The sequence below is a fragment of the Aspergillus karnatakaensis genome, assembly GCF_047715665.1.
Source record: "Aspergillus karnatakaensis strain CBS 102800 unplaced genomic scaffold BJY04scaffold_26, whole genome shotgun sequence".
Classification (NCBI taxonomy): Eukaryota; Fungi; Ascomycota; class Eurotiomycetes; order Eurotiales; family Aspergillaceae; genus Aspergillus; species Aspergillus karnatakaensis.
In genome coordinates, this window is record NW_027395738.1 from 1 (window position 1) to 16,079 (window position 16,079).

General features: G+C 51.8%; 8 protein-coding genes across 8 annotated transcripts; 1 reads left to right on the top strand and 7 right to left on the bottom strand.

Moving 5' to 3' along the window:
• Window positions 1-56: 56 nt before the first annotated feature.
• Window positions 57-728, bottom strand: BJY04DRAFT_218517 (phytanoyl-CoA dioxygenase family protein; the record flags this gene model as incomplete). The annotated part of the gene is made up of 1 exon (XM_073716326.1): window positions 57-728. A coding segment is annotated over one exon (672 nt), but the record flags the coding sequence as incomplete, so codon positions are not given.
• Window positions 729-1,283: 555 nt separating this feature from the next.
• Window positions 1,284-1,824, top strand: BJY04DRAFT_189678 (uncharacterized protein). The gene has a single exon (XM_073711408.1). The coding sequence runs from the start codon at window positions 1,397-1,399 to the stop codon at window positions 1,700-1,702; it is 306 nt and encodes a 101-aa protein (XP_073570810.1). The 5' UTR covers window positions 1,284-1,396; the 3' UTR covers window positions 1,703-1,824.
• BJY04DRAFT_189680 (putative sulfate/molybdate transporter) lies at window positions 1,825-3,286 on the bottom strand. Its single transcript, XM_073711409.1, has 2 exons — window positions 3,227-3,286; window positions 1,825-3,176 (listed from the first exon to the last, which is right to left on the bottom strand). Exon 2 carries the CDS (start codon window positions 3,174-3,176, stop codon window positions 1,881-1,883), a length of 1,296 nt encoding a protein of 431 aa, XP_073570811.1. The 5' UTR covers window positions 3,227-3,286; the 3' UTR covers window positions 1,825-1,880.
• Window positions 3,287-3,607: 321 nt separating this feature from the next.
• Window positions 3,608-5,271, bottom strand: BJY04DRAFT_207699 (cytochrome P450; the record flags this gene model as incomplete). The annotated part of the gene is made up of 3 exons (XM_073713888.1): window positions 3,608-4,417; window positions 4,465-5,006; window positions 5,055-5,271. The coding sequence occupies 3 exons, from the start codon at window positions 5,269-5,271 to the stop codon at window positions 3,608-3,610; spliced, it is 1,569 nt and encodes a 522-aa protein (XP_073570812.1).
• Window positions 5,272-5,566: 295 nt separating this feature from the next.
• BJY04DRAFT_218520 (uncharacterized protein) lies at window positions 5,567-10,672 on the bottom strand (the record flags this gene model as incomplete). The annotated part of the gene is made up of 2 exons (XM_073716327.1): window positions 5,567-10,198; window positions 10,253-10,672. The coding sequence occupies 2 exons, from the start codon at window positions 10,670-10,672 to the stop codon at window positions 5,567-5,569; spliced, it is 5,052 nt and encodes a 1,683-aa protein (XP_073570813.1).
• Window positions 10,673-12,379: 1,707 nt separating this feature from the next.
• BJY04DRAFT_218521 (uncharacterized protein) lies at window positions 12,380-12,829 on the bottom strand (the record flags this gene model as incomplete). Its single annotated transcript, XM_073716328.1, has 1 exon — window positions 12,380-12,829. The coding sequence occupies one exon, from the start codon at window positions 12,827-12,829 to the stop codon at window positions 12,380-12,382; it is 450 nt and encodes a 149-aa protein (XP_073570814.1).
• On the bottom strand, window positions 12,718-13,673 carry BJY04DRAFT_189687 (uncharacterized protein). The gene has a single exon (XM_073711410.1). It carries the CDS (start codon window positions 13,238-13,240, stop codon window positions 12,839-12,841), a length of 402 nt encoding a protein of 133 aa, XP_073570815.1. The 5' UTR covers window positions 13,241-13,673; the 3' UTR covers window positions 12,718-12,838.
• BJY04DRAFT_189689 (cytochrome P450) lies at window positions 13,659-16,077 on the bottom strand. Its single transcript, XM_073711411.1, has 7 exons — window positions 15,491-16,077; window positions 15,345-15,436; window positions 15,256-15,289; window positions 15,003-15,201; window positions 14,525-14,917; window positions 13,974-14,439; window positions 13,659-13,919 (listed from the first exon to the last, which is right to left on the bottom strand). The coding sequence occupies exons 1-7, from the start codon at window positions 15,717-15,719 to the stop codon at window positions 13,776-13,778; spliced, it is 1,557 nt and encodes a 518-aa protein (XP_073570816.1). The 5' UTR covers window positions 15,720-16,077; the 3' UTR covers window positions 13,659-13,775.
• Between the last annotated feature and the right edge of the window lie 2 nt (window positions 16,078-16,079).

The window sequence follows — 16,079 nt, forward strand, 5'->3', positions numbered from 1 at the left end:
TCCAAGCCCCTCGGAAACCCCTCCCCCTCATTCCCCACAAACTCCGTTCCACAAACCTCCCCAACCTCATTATACCTCCTCACAAACCTCCTCTTCACAGCCCCCGACCTCCGCCTATGAGACCCCTTATACATCCCCAACGTCGCATTCCCCGCCCCCGCATCCTGCAACGCAATCCAAAACCCCACCGCGCTCGGCGGCGCCGTATACAAGAACTCCGAATCACGATGCGGCGGCACCGCACCCCCAATACCCGGTTGCTTGCAAATAACCATACTCTGCAGGACCTGGGGGTCCTTGAAGCCTAGATCGCGCGCGATGTCTGCATTGCGGGCGGACAGGGTGACGGATTCAAAGGGCGGCGAGAGCGAGTGCAGTGCGTGGCCGATTTTGTTGATGGCTGTTTCTTTCGGGCGGGTGAGGGTTGCTTTGCCCTCGGCGGAGGGGTCGGGGGTGAATGCGTCGGGTTCGAAGAAGAAGCGGATTTTGTCGCCGCTTGTTAGGAAGTAGGTGTCGCCGACGTGGGGCTTGTTGGTGCTTGGGGAGCCGGAGTCGTCGTCGCCAGTTGTGAATTGGGTAAGGGGGTGGGTGGAGAGGTCGAAGTTTGTGAGGAGGGTGTTTGTTTCGGTGATTAGGGAGGTGGTTTCAGTCGGGGTGAGGTAGTTGGGGAGGACGAGGTAGCCGTTTTCGTGGAAGGAGTTTAGTTGTTCGGGGGTGAGGCCGGGCATTTTCAATTGTTTTCTTGGTATGGAGAGTTTGTGGAGGTAAGTAGTAAAGGGAGGTGAGGTGAAGTGTGGTGTCGCGTGGGATTGAAGTTGATGGAAGGGAGGGCGGGGAGATTTCTGGTGCGCTTATCTGCGGGGCTCGGAGGTGGCCGACTGGGGATAGCTTCATCTTCCAGACTTTGGGTTAGCTAAAAGAAATTAATGTATATAGAGAAGCGTAAAGTGAAATTAGAGATAAGCTTCTAGCTCATTACTCATTATCGTTAGTGTCGCCCCATACATTGAAGGCAACTGCTCATAGCGAGGGTAAGCTAGAAGGTTCTCACAATCAGGTTTGAGACCATCTTAACGCACCGACGCGAAGGAGCCCGAAGACTTCCACCTGCGATATACTTCTTGCTGAGGTCAAGCCACCTTCACGATAGCCGTCAAGTTGAACCCCCAACAAACCCGTACCTATGATAAAATCCCCCCAGCCAAACAATGACATCAGCCCTCGCCACACGGAGTATATATCCATCACAACACCTCTTCCTTCCCCCATTCCTCCTTCTACCTAGTACAATCTATCCCATCAAGCTATACTTCCAATCAAACAATCACAAACCAATCAAGCCTAAATCAATTTCATAAACCCTATACCTCAGCTTTCATATCAAAGCCATATCACCATGCCCTTCAACATCACAACCTCAACCTCCAGCTCCGTCTACGCCTCTGCAAACCTTAGCAGTTCCAAGAACGGGCAGAAGACCCATGAGTCGTCGCACCGGTACGCGAGGACTTCACATACAGAACGTGACGGGACGACCACTGTCCGCACGATTCGCCAGGACCAGGACGAGCCTGTTATTGTGGAGGAGCATCGCTATGATGAGAATGGGAGGGAGCTAGCGGCTTTGCCTGATGCGAGGAGTGAGGGGATGAGCAGGAGGATTGAGGATGTGAAAGAGGATGAGGTTGATGTTAAGGAGTGAATGTTTCTCTTATGATCGGAGAACGAATCGGTAATGACTGGATGTATGGGAGAACGAAGGTTCCGAGAGATTGGTCACGAATTGGGACATGAGATGTAATAGTTTTTGAGTCATGATTTTAATGAATGCTATGATCTGATATTACTGTGCAAGGGTGCTGTATCTGTATTATAGCAGGTCAAGGTAGCCGTACTCTTCCCTCCGACCAGCGGTGCCGCGTGCGTTGTACGAGTCCCGGTAGCTCGTATGCCCAGTGACACAGCATTCCGGCTACAAAGCCAACAGCGTCATTCTTGAATCCCACCAGTAGGCCCACAGTAACCATCATTACCATCCACCGTCGAGTTCGTTCCTCCTCACTTAGGTGAGATTGAGATTCACCTGCGGCTTCTGTCGCGAGATCCCGGGCGCCAGAGGTATTCAGACTCTCACCTACACGTACCAGCTCCAGACCAGCTGCGATGACCATGACTGCTAGTAGTGCCTTTGGGAAGCGGTGCAGAAGGTCGACTAAGCTCTCGCCGAAGAGAAGGCCAAGGATTAGCTTGATCACCCCTAGAAAGATAATGCTCGCTCCTGATCGTGCGCCGAATCGATACTGTGCGGCCAGTCCACCGGAGCCGTGGCAAACGGGCATAGCACCGAACCAACAGCCGATCAAGTTCATAAAAGAGACACTGAGCCCAATGGCGGTCACGGAGGGGGTCGGAACAGACGGAAGCAAATCAGCGGCGAGGTGAACGACCGCTACGACGGAGTTCAATGTGGTGAGGGGAAGCTGACCCAGGCCGGCATCAATTGCGCCTCTGGTCCATTGGTGACCGACAGGGACGACGACGTGAGGATGCCATATAGAAAATGACGGAAGGTTGGAGGCGAGAGCGCTGCGGACGACCGCCAGGACCAAGCCTACGATAAAGACGACAAGGGCGTAGGGTAGACGCTTAGAAGTGGAGTTGGTCAGCAGCAGAGCGGCAAAAACTCCAATCGCCCAAAGACGATTGTCGGCCCACGATGGATGAATCCAACCAAGGTCATGCAGGGTGGTGCATGCTGCCATGACCAGAGACAACCCGGCTCCCACTTGAATGCCCTTGACTACTGGGATGGGGATGACACGGGTGAACCACTGTAGCAGACCAGTGACGCTTCCAACGAAGAGAACAGCGGCCACAAATATTCCAGCGGCTGCGATGGATCCCGGAGAGAACGAGCGGGCGATGGCTACTGCGGCAATGGCCTTCATCGGCTGCACCGGGAGCGGGATGCCGAAAAAGAGGCCGGTTAGAATATTGAAAAGACCGGAGAAGATGAGAGTGCTGGCGAGAGAGATGGTGTTGTTGGCTGCGAGAGCCAGGGCAATTGGAAGAAATGTCCCAAGGTCTCCGAGGGAGCCTGCGATTTCAGAGACATAGCTGCGCCGAAACGTCGAGACGTTATACTCGGTGATCGAGCGGAGTGATTGAAGAGTCATCTAAAAATGTTAGTGGCGTTTTGATTGAGAAAAACAGAGGAATGACAGACAGTCAAGCAAGCTACAAGTATTTCAGGCGAGAGATGAAGTCACCCAAAGCTGGTGTTTGCTGCGGGGAAGACATAAGCTGGAGGTTGGAGTGGGATGATATAACTACTTATACTGAGGCACTAAGGCACCTAGGAACTGAGCTAGTCCGAAATGGGTATATCAGATCCCAGCTGGAGTCCATTGGACATGACGCAGTGTCCCAACAACACTCCGCGGAAAAAGAGCACGTAAATATTTCATGTCGTCTTTTGCGCAATTGACTTGCTAGGGCCATCTCGGCTTTCTATTTTCTATCTGGTCGTCTTCTACCTAAACTGGATTTGCTTGCCAGGGATTCGAAAGCTCTTCACAATGGATGGAACTTCATTTGCCCACACCAGTCACTCCTTCTCCGAAATTGCTACCCTCACCAATTCAGGTGAGTTCCTCCTTACGAGCTTCACAATTAAGCCTTTAGCATCCTGTTTTGGTGCTGGGTCAAAGAAATCATGCGCCATGTCAATATCGTCTCGAGTCACACCCATCAGCTGGATTTCATATCGCTGAAAGACAGTAGCCAGCACTAGGTACAGCTCGGCGTACGCTAGATGCATCCCAAGGCACATCCGTGAACCTTTGCTAAAGGGCACAAAGTGTCTTCCCATGATCTTGCCTCGAGCTTCCGGATCCAGCTCCAACCATCGTTCAGGATGGAACTTCCGCGGTTCTGGGAAGACCACTGGATTGTCATGCATAAAGATTGAGGTCATCCCAACAGGTGTTCCAGTGGGAATGTCCATTCCAGCACATTTGAGCGGTTCCTCGGCGATTAGCTGTAGTCTATGCGTCACGCCGTATGCCAACCGGAGACCTTCCCAGATACACGCCGTAAGGTACGGGAGACGCTCTAGGTGTGTTGGGTCGGCCATATCAAAAGCGCTCACACCGGATAGCGACGCGTCAAGCTCCGCTTGAAGTTTTCGCAGGATTACCGGGTTACTCTGAACATGAAAGACAATTGTTTTGAGCGCATTACCAGTCGTCAGTGTCCCGGCACCTATGAGCGTCTGGCCCTCGCCTTTCAGTCGTTGAACGGTCTTCTCAGCTGGAGGCAAGTCGCCCGCTAAAAGGGTGTCAAAAACCGTCAGAGGGCGTGTCGCCTTGTCAATCAGCCTTCTTTCGGCCAGGGGCTGGATTTGTTTGCTCATTGTCTATGCAGGTTAGCAACTTCGGAGAGTAGGTCGGTGTCAATACATACCTCCTGTACCTGGTATAGCAACGCAACCCCAGGTGCCAATACCCGCACTATCGGACGCGGTACGTATCGCAGAAGCGGTACAATCCATGGGCATTGTTTGATCAAATGACCGAGTTCCGAGGGGGCAGCCACCATCTCTACCCAGTCCGCAGCAAAGTCGGGGCTGTGTACTAGGTCTAGTGAGCGTCCGAAGCAGTATTCGCTTATCACGTCTGCGGCAAACACGGTAAAAGCTAAGCCCAAGTCTACGATCTGCCCGGAAATGCAGATCGCGTCAAGCCTGTCGCAGAGCTGCCTGAGCCGGTCTTGAATCCTCGGTGTCATGCGTTGAATAGCCGTCCGCGAGAACAGCGGGTTAAGGGCCGCTCGCCGTATTCGATGGTGATCATGCGCAACAGTCGAGAAAGCCGAGGTATTGTTGCCAAACATTCTGGCGGCCCAAGGCCATTTGTGACGTCTGCGGGTCGGGCCTGTATACAGCACAAGGTAGAAGTCCGGGTCTTGAACATGAAGCTCGAAAGGGTTTATGCGAACAATGGGCCCTACGATGCTCGGTTAGCACGGGTTGAACCACTAGGATGTGAACATACCGTATCGCTTATGCATCTTTTCAATCACTCGAAAATATTGTCCCCGCCGAACTACATCGTGGTAGAACTCGTACCAAAGCGTTACGGCGGCTATTTTAGGCCCGGGGAAGTGCGCTATAGGACTGAAGAACAACCGCTTGATGGATAGTCCTATCAAGAAGACGATAACTAGCCCAAATAGCACGAACCATATCGGAATGTGGATGGTGCTTAGCATTTCGGATATACCACTCTTGATGGCAGCTTTGTCAACGTCAATATATTGACCTAAGATCAAGTCTCCAGATTTGGTGGGAACGATAAATAAGCCGGGCATGGCTGCCACTACATACTCAACTCAAAGACGCGGTGAAGAAACGCCCAGTCTAGCCTGAACAACGTTTTTTCCTACATGAAGCTACTGAAGTTTTGCTGCGGTTTCATGCAAGGGGAGCTTACGATTAGTTGAACAAACGCCTTGCATACGCAAATTACTGCAACAAACTCCAACGTTCAACGCAACTTGATGACCTTTACATCATCTCTTGCATCATTGTCTTCACTGTCTTGAGCAGGCAGTCGGCGAATCCAACTGCTACCCGTGCTGGTACTACAGCCTCTGCATACTCAATAGAGCATCCTAAGATATCCGACCCCCGCACATTCACCGCAAACACCAGGTCGTAATCCCATGGATCATCAAAACCTTTGAGGATCCACTGTGTCTCTTCCGATGTCATGTCCAAGCTGTCGGTTCCGCTATTGCGGACGTTCACGAGCGTGGCGTATCCCTGCATCGCAGTGAACGTGCTGGGAAGTTCGAGTCCGGAGCCCTGAAAGCACGTGTTTTGCGCATGGATGCGCTGTGTTAGTTCTGTCACAGGCACAGCGGGTGTTACTACCGCTTGACACGTTGGCAGCCGGATGTATGGCCCTACCGCTTTCTCGATGCCGGTGATATCAGCAAGCCTGTCTGAGAGGACATAGTCAAATGCTATGGATTGGTTTTCCAGCCGTTGAGACAACACAATAGCCCATGCTGTCATGAAAAAGCTCGATATTGTGATCCCGTGGGCCTTGCAGGCTTCGCGGAGTGACATACCTGGACATGGTAGCCCAATCTGCAGCAACGCTACATGTCCAGATAAAGTCATCTCATTCTTTGGTGCTCGTAGAGCACTTGCTTCCTTCTCTGAAGATTCGGTCAAGCTCAGGTATTCCCAGAATGGCAGTGCTTCCGTCGTGGGATGTTGGGACTTCCCTTCATAAGTGTCCACCAATTCCTGTAGGATGATTGAACGAGACGCGGCATCGATTATAACATGGCTGAACTCAAGCTGACATTCAACAACCTCGTCGTTCATTTCTTGCAGTATCATGCGGTGCGGCGGTGACAGCTGGGAGTCCCGACAGAGTGAGTGGTTATTCTCGCCTGAAGAGCATACATACGTGATAGGCGGCTGAATATCGCGGAGAACAACAGCATTATACTGATCACTATCGCCACTATACTGATAGACTGTTCTCAGCATTGTATGGCGGCGTACAACGTCGCACCACGCTCGGGATAACCGGTCAAGATCGATCGGTGAAGAGAGATCTGTCGCCCTCTTCACAGTCCATGTTCCTCGAACGCGGTAATACCATGGTTCCAAACTTTGCCGGCGTAACATCCGTTGCTGAATAGGGGAAGCCACGTAAACAGCCTCGACATCTCGTTCGGGGCAGATGCCGTATTTCTCTAATAGAGATGCAACCTCTGTACTGCACGGGTTCAAGGGCGATGATGGATGGCAGTTGTGAAGGCTCGTGTGATCATCCACCGCGCACATCATGATCTCCTGGTGCGTCTGCAGGAGCTCGTATATACGGTCCTTGTGCGCGATGTTTCCTGGAAAGCTGTATGTAATACGGAGCTCCTGGTCTGGCTGCTCTATACTCGCCGATATGTCGAAAAGGGAGAATCGTGGGCAATTCGGATGTCCAACCTCGGTAGTGCGCACGCTTTTCCCAAACAAACTTTGATCATCAGTATGTTGAACGACAGACCCCGCATAATTGAATACGACTTCCATTTGCTGATGTCGCTCATCTCCAAAGGCCTTTCTTCCATCTTCCGAGAGATACCGGCAAACCCAGTAGGAGTGACCATTGGCTGGGGTTCCTCGACGGCGCTCGCTACTTGCCTTTAGAGCATCACTGAGCTCTTCGAGGGTAACCTTCGGCAAATGTATTGGGTAAGCTGCTGTGAACCAGCCCACTGTCCTTGATACATCTAACAAAGTCTGCCCTGGCTCACGACCATGATTTTCAATGAATATATTGGGAGAATCCCGCTCCGGAAATATACGACGAAAAGCCATAGCGAACGCCGCGATGATGACATCGGTGGGATGGACAAATGGATTGGTGAACTTCTCAAGGAGTTGCGCTGTTTGTGTAGACGACAGACGGAATTCATACTGGGACACGTCTGCATATGTGTTCTTGAGGGGATGTTCATTAGTTGGCTGCCAGAAAGTCAAATCCACTGGCCCAAGACCAAATGGCAAGACAGTATTTGGATCAAGGGAAGACGCGTATTTGATCTGTTCTCGACACCACTGTTGGAAAGAGAGCGAGGATTGAGCGTCAGGCTGTAAGCTGCGTCCGTCTTGCGCCGCATGTATAGCGTCATGGAAATCGTGCAGTATTACCCTCCACGACACGAAGTCCACTACCAGATGGTGTGCGCAAAAAACTAGCACCTGCTTGCCTTCATCCGGCAAGTGTCGATGGGCATGGAACAACTGCCCTTCCCCGATACTCATCGGCTTGGTGCAATAATCGTCAAGCGATGTTGGGCAGTCCGTATAAAACTCGTATGCAGGGTCAGCATCGATATTGCTACCGATTGGGACGAACTGCATCCATCTCCCGTTTTGGCAATTGAACTTAGCCGCGAGCATTCGATGCTTTTCGACTACATAGTTCAGCGCAGCACGTATGGCCTCGGGTTGTACCATGCGGGTAATCTCAACGCTTACACGCTGTTGCAAACCCATGTGCTGATCTCGCATGTGGTCAAAGTACATTTGCTGAACTGGTGACAGCGCGAACGGCGCATCCGTATCTTCACCAATGACTGGGGTTGATGCAGCGGTGATTGGGGTCGCTATCCGGCTTATGTCTTGAAGACTGGCATTCCCGAGGAGATCTGGAATATGAATGGCGAACCCTGCTTCTTGAGCCCAGCGACGTGCTTCCATGGCCATGATCGAGTCACCTCCGTTGCGAATAAACGACTGATTGAGTCGAAGGTTATGAGGTGCTATCTTTAGCACTTTACCCCAAATTGCAATCAGACCGTCTGCTGGTTCATCACTCGTCGCGCTAACATTGCCGTGAAAGAAATGGGCGTATGTCTCTTCGTCCATTTCCTCCAACCAGCCCCGCACTTGTTTCCGGTCTACTTTTCCAGACGCCGTCTGTGGTAAGTGTGATATGGACAGCCATTTCGATGGCAGCATGGCCGTCGGTAGGACACCAGAGACCTGAGTTTGGAAGGATATGAGAGTGTCTTCGTCGAGCCTTTGCGCTCTTGAAAACCAGTCCACAGTAAGTTGTGACTCTGCATCTGGACCTTGGCCGGTGCATACAATCGCCGTCAACCTCTTAGCGCACGGTCCAGAGACAGGATACTCGACAACCACATTATCAACGACCTCGCATTGCAAAATAGCCTGTTCTACCTCCGCGATGTTGATACGCTGACCGCGGATTTTGATTTCCAGGTCTTTTCTGCCATGGTACGAAATGACACCAGCCTCATCCATACTGGCCAAGTCTCCCGTTCTATAGACTCTCTCTCCGGTACTCCGCAATCGTACAAAAGATGTCTCTGTCTTCTCCACATCACGGAAGTATCCCCGAGCAAGAATTGGACCTGCTATCACCAGTTCACCAATTTCATCTGGTGCCACACGCTGTGACACGTCCTCTGGATTGACTACCCAACAGGTTCCTCCGACAGCTCGTCCAAGAATATGGCCAGTGCCACGAACACCCGTCCGGTTACTGATGACGCATGCAACGCTAGCTTCCGTCGGCCCGTATACGTTGAACAGAGTTACTCTGTCACACCACTTGTCGTTGACGTCTTCAGTTAGGACCTCCCCACCCGTCTGAAGAGTCTTCAGTGTGGGGACGTCGTCAGGGTTTATCGTCCGAGCGGAAGTTGGCGTCAAGAGAGCCGCCGAGACCCGCGCCGACTCCATAAACTCTGTAATCTTGAACCTGTCACATTCCGACGGGATACAGACGCACCCTCCGTGGATTAAGGTCGTCAATATCTCGTCCACGCTCACGTCAAACGTGTGCGGTGCGTACTGCAATACGCGGGATTCCGGCCCGAGCCCTAGAACAGCGCCCCGCGTTACAGCGCTAGTCGCTAGAGCTGAATGTTCTATGACCACACCTTTCGGCTTTCCTGTCGATCCGGATGTGAAAATAATATATGCAGCATTGTCAGGTTTCACAGGGGTTGCGGTAGGCGCGGGTGGAATTTCGTCGAAATCGACTTGGTCAATTGGAAGCACATTAGGACATCCCAAAACCTTTGCTTTATTGGCAAGCTGTGAAGTTGTGATGAGCACACACGGTTCGATGTCATTGGCAAGTTGTTTTAATCTATTCTCGGGATGAGTTGGATCGAGAGGGACAAATGCCGCGCCGGCTTTCAACACTGCAAGTACCGCCATCGGATACCAGCTGGACTTGTTCATAAGAATAGCCACTCGCTGCTCGGGTGATGCTCCAAATTGACCAAGCATTCGGGCTAGACCCGAGGAAGTGCTTGAGAGCTCCGAATATGTGAAGGTGCCATCATGGGCACAGACTGCCTCTGTCTGCGGTTGTGTGACCGCACGTTCTTCGATCAAATCATGAATGCATTGGTCCACCCTGGGCCAGTTCTGCAAATCATTCTTCTCTGCGGAAATCGTTGACAGTTCACCCGGGGGAGATGGCGGTAACTGCGAACCAAGCCCTTGCAGCACTGTCTCTAGATCCTGTTGGAAGAGCTCAGCCAATTCTTCTGCTTGTGCCAGCTTGATCGAGCCGCACTTGTACCACAAGTTCACGTGCCATTGGCAGCTCCAGTGAGCCACCTCCAGTCGAATCTTGCTCTGCAAACCGTGTAAGCACTGCAACAACCGTGGAATTGGAAATTATTCTCTTACCTGATTGATCTGATGTACGACCTGCTCTGGGAATTGAGGCGTTATCGAAGCCCGGTCTTCGGCCACCGCAACAACATGTGTGAATATAGTTTCGTCCACCAGTTTTCTACTGAGAGTTGTGCATGGTGTGGTTGGAGGCGTCAACGGTGAATTGCCGGGGTCTAGAGACGCCTTCAGCACGGTGATGAATTCGGTGGCATAGATATTCCTGAATGAGGGAGGTCGGGTAGTATCCGAAATTCGGGATAAGGTCTTTGACCATGCTTCCTTTACGGCTTCCAGCCCTTTGTACGAGGGAAGGCTAGCACATGAGCCCAGGTGCTCATTCAGAGAGACCGGGAGTGGCTTGAACTCTTCGAGGCTAGAACCCAGAGGCTCGTGGATCTCAGCCTCACGGTCAAGGGCTATGGAGAAGGCCATGATGCTCTGTTGACAGAGCGCAAAGCAGGTACAGATTGAACTGTGCAACTCTGGTGCGGATGCGCCGATACTACGAAGCGCCTTCACGTTAAATACGCATACAGTGCCACCACCTTTACCTCGTTCTAGAATGCCGCCTCATGGAGCGGTCTGCACCCGCCGCTGTTCAAGCCGCCATGGCAACGCAAAACCCTTTCTATGGAGTGGGAATAGATTTCCTTGCAAGCACGCCGAGAAGTCCTATGCTACACCAGTAGTGCATGGCCAGTGGCCACACCGGTCTCATGTGGAGTCGATGTTTATGGAGATCGGCCAGGTGCATTGCAGGGCGACTGGAGCGCAGTAGTTGCGCAAAAGCATATGTCTCCTCCCTACACATGGCTCACCTTGTGTCATGTACAATGTACCGCTCACTGCCTGCATGTGGTATAAGTGACTCGTCAGAAGTAGATCTGAATCGACAACATGCCCCACTCGATCTCCTTGCGTCGTCGCACGGGCAGCCAGCCACCCCGTTTCTACCAAACATCAAGCCGACTTAAGATCCAGCGTAGGAAGCCTCCAGAGGTATGAACAGGCGAGATGGTTATTTCCGATGTCGATGTCCTTGGTGCAGTGATGACCTTTTCGCATACGTCGCAGCCGTTAGGCGGGCTAAATCTCGTTTGGAGGGTGGACGACTGATGCCTCCCTAGTTCTAATCACGACTTTTTGTTGTGATCCCTTCTTACACGCCATGAAGTCAAATTTTGCCCCTGGATCTTGGCTACAAATAGGGAGTACTTGACCTTACCACGAACGCTGGTGCTAACTCTAGATAAAGACCGGTTCTTGCTTGTTTTCTCCCTGATTGAACTCGCCTAAGTCTACGATCTGCAGTGGCGTCATACTCCGGACCCTGCAGAGCTTATCCGATATGAAACTGCAGCAAGGGCCTTGATGATATCCAGATCGGGCAAACAATGCAATATCCCCATACTCACCGTCACGTTCTCCGTGGAGAAAACGCCCGCTTGCCTGAAACTAGTGTCTATTCTCACATCAAGGGATAGATCTCCGCCCTCCAAGAAATTTGCAGCATAGGTATCTTTTCGTACCGTGCATAGAGTTTGGCGCGCCTACTCGCATCTGAAGTACTTAGTTCTGCGAGCAGTCTGCTGAAGACCCGACGTCATCAAGGGCAACTACAAGTCAATAGTCTCCTGTGAGATGTGAGGGCATGCAACAGCTGGTGATTTGTAAGAACCTTGGAAAATGATTGCACTTTCTTCTTGGATGCTACAGCAGGTTGTTAGGTAATGTGAATCCTAACTATGGGTTCTAGAGCGTGGACATACAGCTAACGTACTGGTTGGAATTGACGAGTCTAGGCAAAATCTAACTTGCCATTGTTACCTACGGATTATCTTCGGCAGCAAAAGCGAAGAGGCCTGAAGTTTACGTCCTGTGATAACGACCATTCATAATACTCCCCTGGTTGATGCTTTAACTAAGAGCCTTTCTCACATTCAGACAGATAGAGTAGAACAGGCATTCGAACAAGATTCCTTCGCAAGTAAACCCTAACATAAAGTCCAACAGGTGCATATCATCATCTCCAATCTCTCGTCATCACCATCCATAAGATACCGATCCATCCTCTCACAAGATAACCAACCACATTCTCAAGCCAAAAAACAATGACACAAAAGGACAACCCAACTCAACTCAAGCACAAACCAGCCTCACCGAACAAATCCAACACCCAATATAACACTCCTGAGTCCGATTGCACTGCGTAGGCCGACAGCCACCCTGCCGCCTCACCAGCCCCCCGTCGCTCCACTCGCTGACTCCCACCTCCATATCCCGCTCTTCCATCCCCTCGTTTGCCATCCAAGCCTCAGCATCTGCCATCCGCTGCTCAATCATCGGAACCAGAGAGTCCGCTACGACAGCGAGCGGGCGGCCCGTGTCTACGTTCTTGACGTAGTAGACGCCGCTCTCGTTGTAGAGGCGGGTGTTGCCGTTGTCGAGGGCCGCGGCGGCAGATAGGTCTTCGTATGTGGCGCAGACAGTGAGATCCTGGTTTTGTTGGGGTGGGGTAGAGGAGGCGATGGCTGTTGCGGCTAAGGGTAGGAGCCCGAGGGAGGTGAGGAGGAAGGATTTGATATTCATGGTAGGTTTTTAAATGGTCTTTCTTGAGTCTGTAGAGGTGGTGCTATGCGGGTTTGAAGAAGGGACCTTAGGTCGGGTTGTAGTCAGCTTATTTATTCCAGCCGAAGACGTCGGTTTATTTATTTCTTCTTGCTCTACTGGTAAATCCCTGCCCGGACTGCGTTGCGCGGAGGGAATGAAATGGCCCGGCGATATATAAATATGCCTGGTCAATGAAACACCACTTCCAATCCGATAGTCTCTAGTAGATGATAAGGGCTTCTTAGAGCCGCACCCCACACTATATCCCCGGCGAAAATCAGGTCTAGACCAGGAGGTATGTAGCATCGTAGCACATACCAAGTCTTCGAGGTTCCCCCGGGGTAACAGGAACGTCAGCTGAAGGACGAACGGGGCTCTGAACCTCGACATTGTCCTTGTGGTGTAACTAGCATGTGAGTTGTCCGTCCCTGAGCGGTGTACTCAATGGGGCCGTGTGTACCCGTTTACAGGATTGCTCGAGATAAGGCCGGGTTGAGCCTCCAATTTCCCGAATTCTATCGTGGTCAACATTTCATTGAGAGCACGTAGACCTATTTCGGAGGTTCGGTCTGGGGGGTGGAAACGGCCCCTTCAATGGGCAGCTACTTCATCGCTCTTTCTCAGTGAATAGATCGATACTTCGTCGCACCTTCTTGAAGTAGCACCTTCCGTATTGGTAGTTGAGGAGGGTCGTTCCTGCCTATCTTGGCTGATCGTTCCTTCCTCGTGGGAGAGTTTCTGGTTACTTCCGATAGGAAGTTACGACCCGGTACTGATTAGAACGGATACCTAGGTAAGTATGAATCCTGGCACAAACATCGAGTTATACTCTATTGCAGCAGTCTACCCAATAGTCATTGTTGTCAGGTGTCAGGTCTAGTCTAGACATAACCGACGAATACGCGCTCCTTGACCCCTGTGCGCTTCAACGCCGTCGAACCTTCACGTCAACCGAAACCGGCTTATGCAACCACCATGATGTCGTTTGCATCTCCTCGTCACTCGTTAGCTCAAAGTCGTATGAGAGCAGAAGCTGTGGGATCGCTTTGGTGATTTCACACATCGAGATCTGTCCCAAATACCATTAGCACACATCCCCAATCTTCAAACTCAGGACACTCACATTCTTCCCCAGGCAAGTCCTCGACCCCATCCCAAACTGCATAATGTACCTCTCCATCTCCTTCGCGTCCCTCCCACCCACTTCTACCCCCTGCAACCACCTCTCCGGCCTGAATACATCCGCATCATCTCCGAAAACACTCTTGTCGAAATGCATAGTGCACGGGTTAGCTCCGATTCTTGTGCCGCCTGGAATCCAGTGGCCCGCGACTTCACATCCTGATGCTGGAGCGTGCCGGGGAAACGAGACGCCTGTGATTGGGTGCATGCGGATTCCTTCTTTGATGCACGCGAAGAGGTAGGGGAGTTTGGTCGCTTCGTTGTAGGATATGTGTGGAGTGGAGAGGAGGCCTTGGGAGTGCGCAGTGAGGATTTCGGATATGAGTTTTTGGTACGCGTTAGGAGAGCGGAGGGTGTGATAGAGGATTCCTGTTAGTGTTAGGGCTGTGGTTTCGCTGCCTGCGAAGCTGTTGGATAATACTATGTTAGTATATCTCCATCTCGAGCTTTGGGTGAGTTGGAGGCAGGGCTAAGACAGAAAACGAAACGTACAAGCCACCAAACGACTCCATCTTCACATCCGCCAACTCAAAATCGACCTCCTTCCCGTTCTTGTGCATGATATCTAGCAGCTTTCCTAGAATATCCGCACGTTGAGGCTTCTGCGAGTACTCCGGGTCCTGCAGGGCCGCAGTCCGTTCTTTCAGCATTGAGTCGGTGGCAGCCGTTAAATTCCCCAGAGCCTTCAGCGCGCTTCGGACCTGCGGAAAGAGAATCCCCGTGAACATGAACAGCCCGCGGATATATGTCGGCATATTGCCCGCCAATGTCTGCACAGGGATGAGGTCTTCAGCGGCTTCAATGTAGCCTCGATGGTCGCCGCCGGATTTCAAGAAGCCGAACATCTTGCTGAAGTAGAGTTCGCCAATCACGTCGTAGGCGTACCTAGCCCACCTCTGTCAGTAACCTATCCACCGTAACTAGTTGTAGAAGAAGAGAGAGAGAGAGAGAGAGAGCTAGGGCAAAGTACATTCGTGTCCACGTCCACATCTCAAACGTGCCCTTGCGGTCTGCGATCTCGCCGAGTTTCTCAAGCCACACGTCAATGCATTTCTCGATGTATTTCTCGGATTGCAGGATGCTTGTCATTGTGTAGACGTTGCTGACGATGCGGCGGCGGTCCGCATGTTCTTTGCCGCCGTATGAGGAGAAGTGATCTGGGAACCGAGCTGAGTTCGTTAGGTGCTGCTGCTGCTGCTAGAGTCATCGGACAATATACATACCCCACGGTGGTCGGAAAGCCAAGTAGAAATCGGTCTGTGTCTATGTGAGAATCCAGAATTTCTCTATATAATGCAAGCTCATGAAGTACCTTCGTAAAGCCGGACTTGATTCCATAAATCGTCTTCATTGCCCTCGGGTCACTAATGACTAGTTCATTTGGCGCAATGCGAACAATCGGCCCTAAAGGCGTAGGCATCAGCGGCGCTCAGAATTTCTACTCCAAATTGAAGGTACCATATTTCTCATGCAGCTTCTTCTGTGTCTTCTCCGCGTCTCCAGGAAGAACATGGAGGACCGTCCAGACCCGCGACACAGAGGCCCAGAATGGTCCCGGAAATCTGGCGAGCGGGTGAAGCCATCGTGCATAGAAGATCCATGCTACCCAGTATGTTACTAGCCCGATGACTGCCCACTGGGCCAGCAGGGCCAGAGTAAAACTCTCGTGGACCGTCGCAAAGGCCATCTTTATTTGGACACGGAACACAATTCAAAGATGTGGGCCGTTGAGGTAAGGTCCGTACGCCCTCGGGGGGGGGGAGGCCTCTTGACTGTTGAGTAACGGAGGGAGTCCGAGAGGGGACGGCATTGTTCCTGTTCTACTCTACGGAGTAGCCTTCTAGGCGCTGCAAGCTAGAGAGACCAAAGAGCAATTGTCGAACCAAGACGGAGTATTTGAAATGGAGAACAAGAGGGGGATTCAATCCGAAACAACGGCGTCTTGTGGGATGCTTCCCGGCCGGGAGGATCCTACGCTAGCTGGTGATCCCTGTCAAGCTGTGGGCCCTATACCAACGAGAGTCCACGATGACAGGAACGGCGTATA

Excerpts from the sequence above, each read along its gene's own strand:
- BJY04DRAFT_189687 (XM_073711410.1), bottom strand. The coding sequence starts at position 13,240 with ATGTCGAGGTTCAGAGCCCCGTTCGTCCTTCAGCTGACGTTCCTGTTA.
- BJY04DRAFT_189678 (XM_073711408.1), top strand. The coding sequence starts at position 1,397 with ATGCCCTTCAACATCACAACCTCAACCTCCAGCTCCGTCTACGCCTCT.
- BJY04DRAFT_189680 (XM_073711409.1), bottom strand. The coding sequence starts at position 3,176 with ATGACTCTTCAATCACTCCGCTCGATCACCGAGTATAACGTCTCGACG.
- BJY04DRAFT_189689 (XM_073711411.1), bottom strand. The coding sequence starts at position 15,719 with ATGGCCTTTGCGACGGTCCACGAGAGTTTTACTCTGGCCCTGCTGGCC. Across the intron at positions 15,202-15,255 it reads GGCTTTCCGACCACCGTGGG|CTCGGTTCCCAGATCACTTC; the intron begins GTATGTATATTG and ends TAACGAACTCAG. Across the intron at positions 14,440-14,524 it reads ATGGAGTCGTTTGGTGGCTT|CTTCGCAGGCAGCGAAACCA; the intron begins GTACGTTTCGTT and ends ATTATCCAACAG.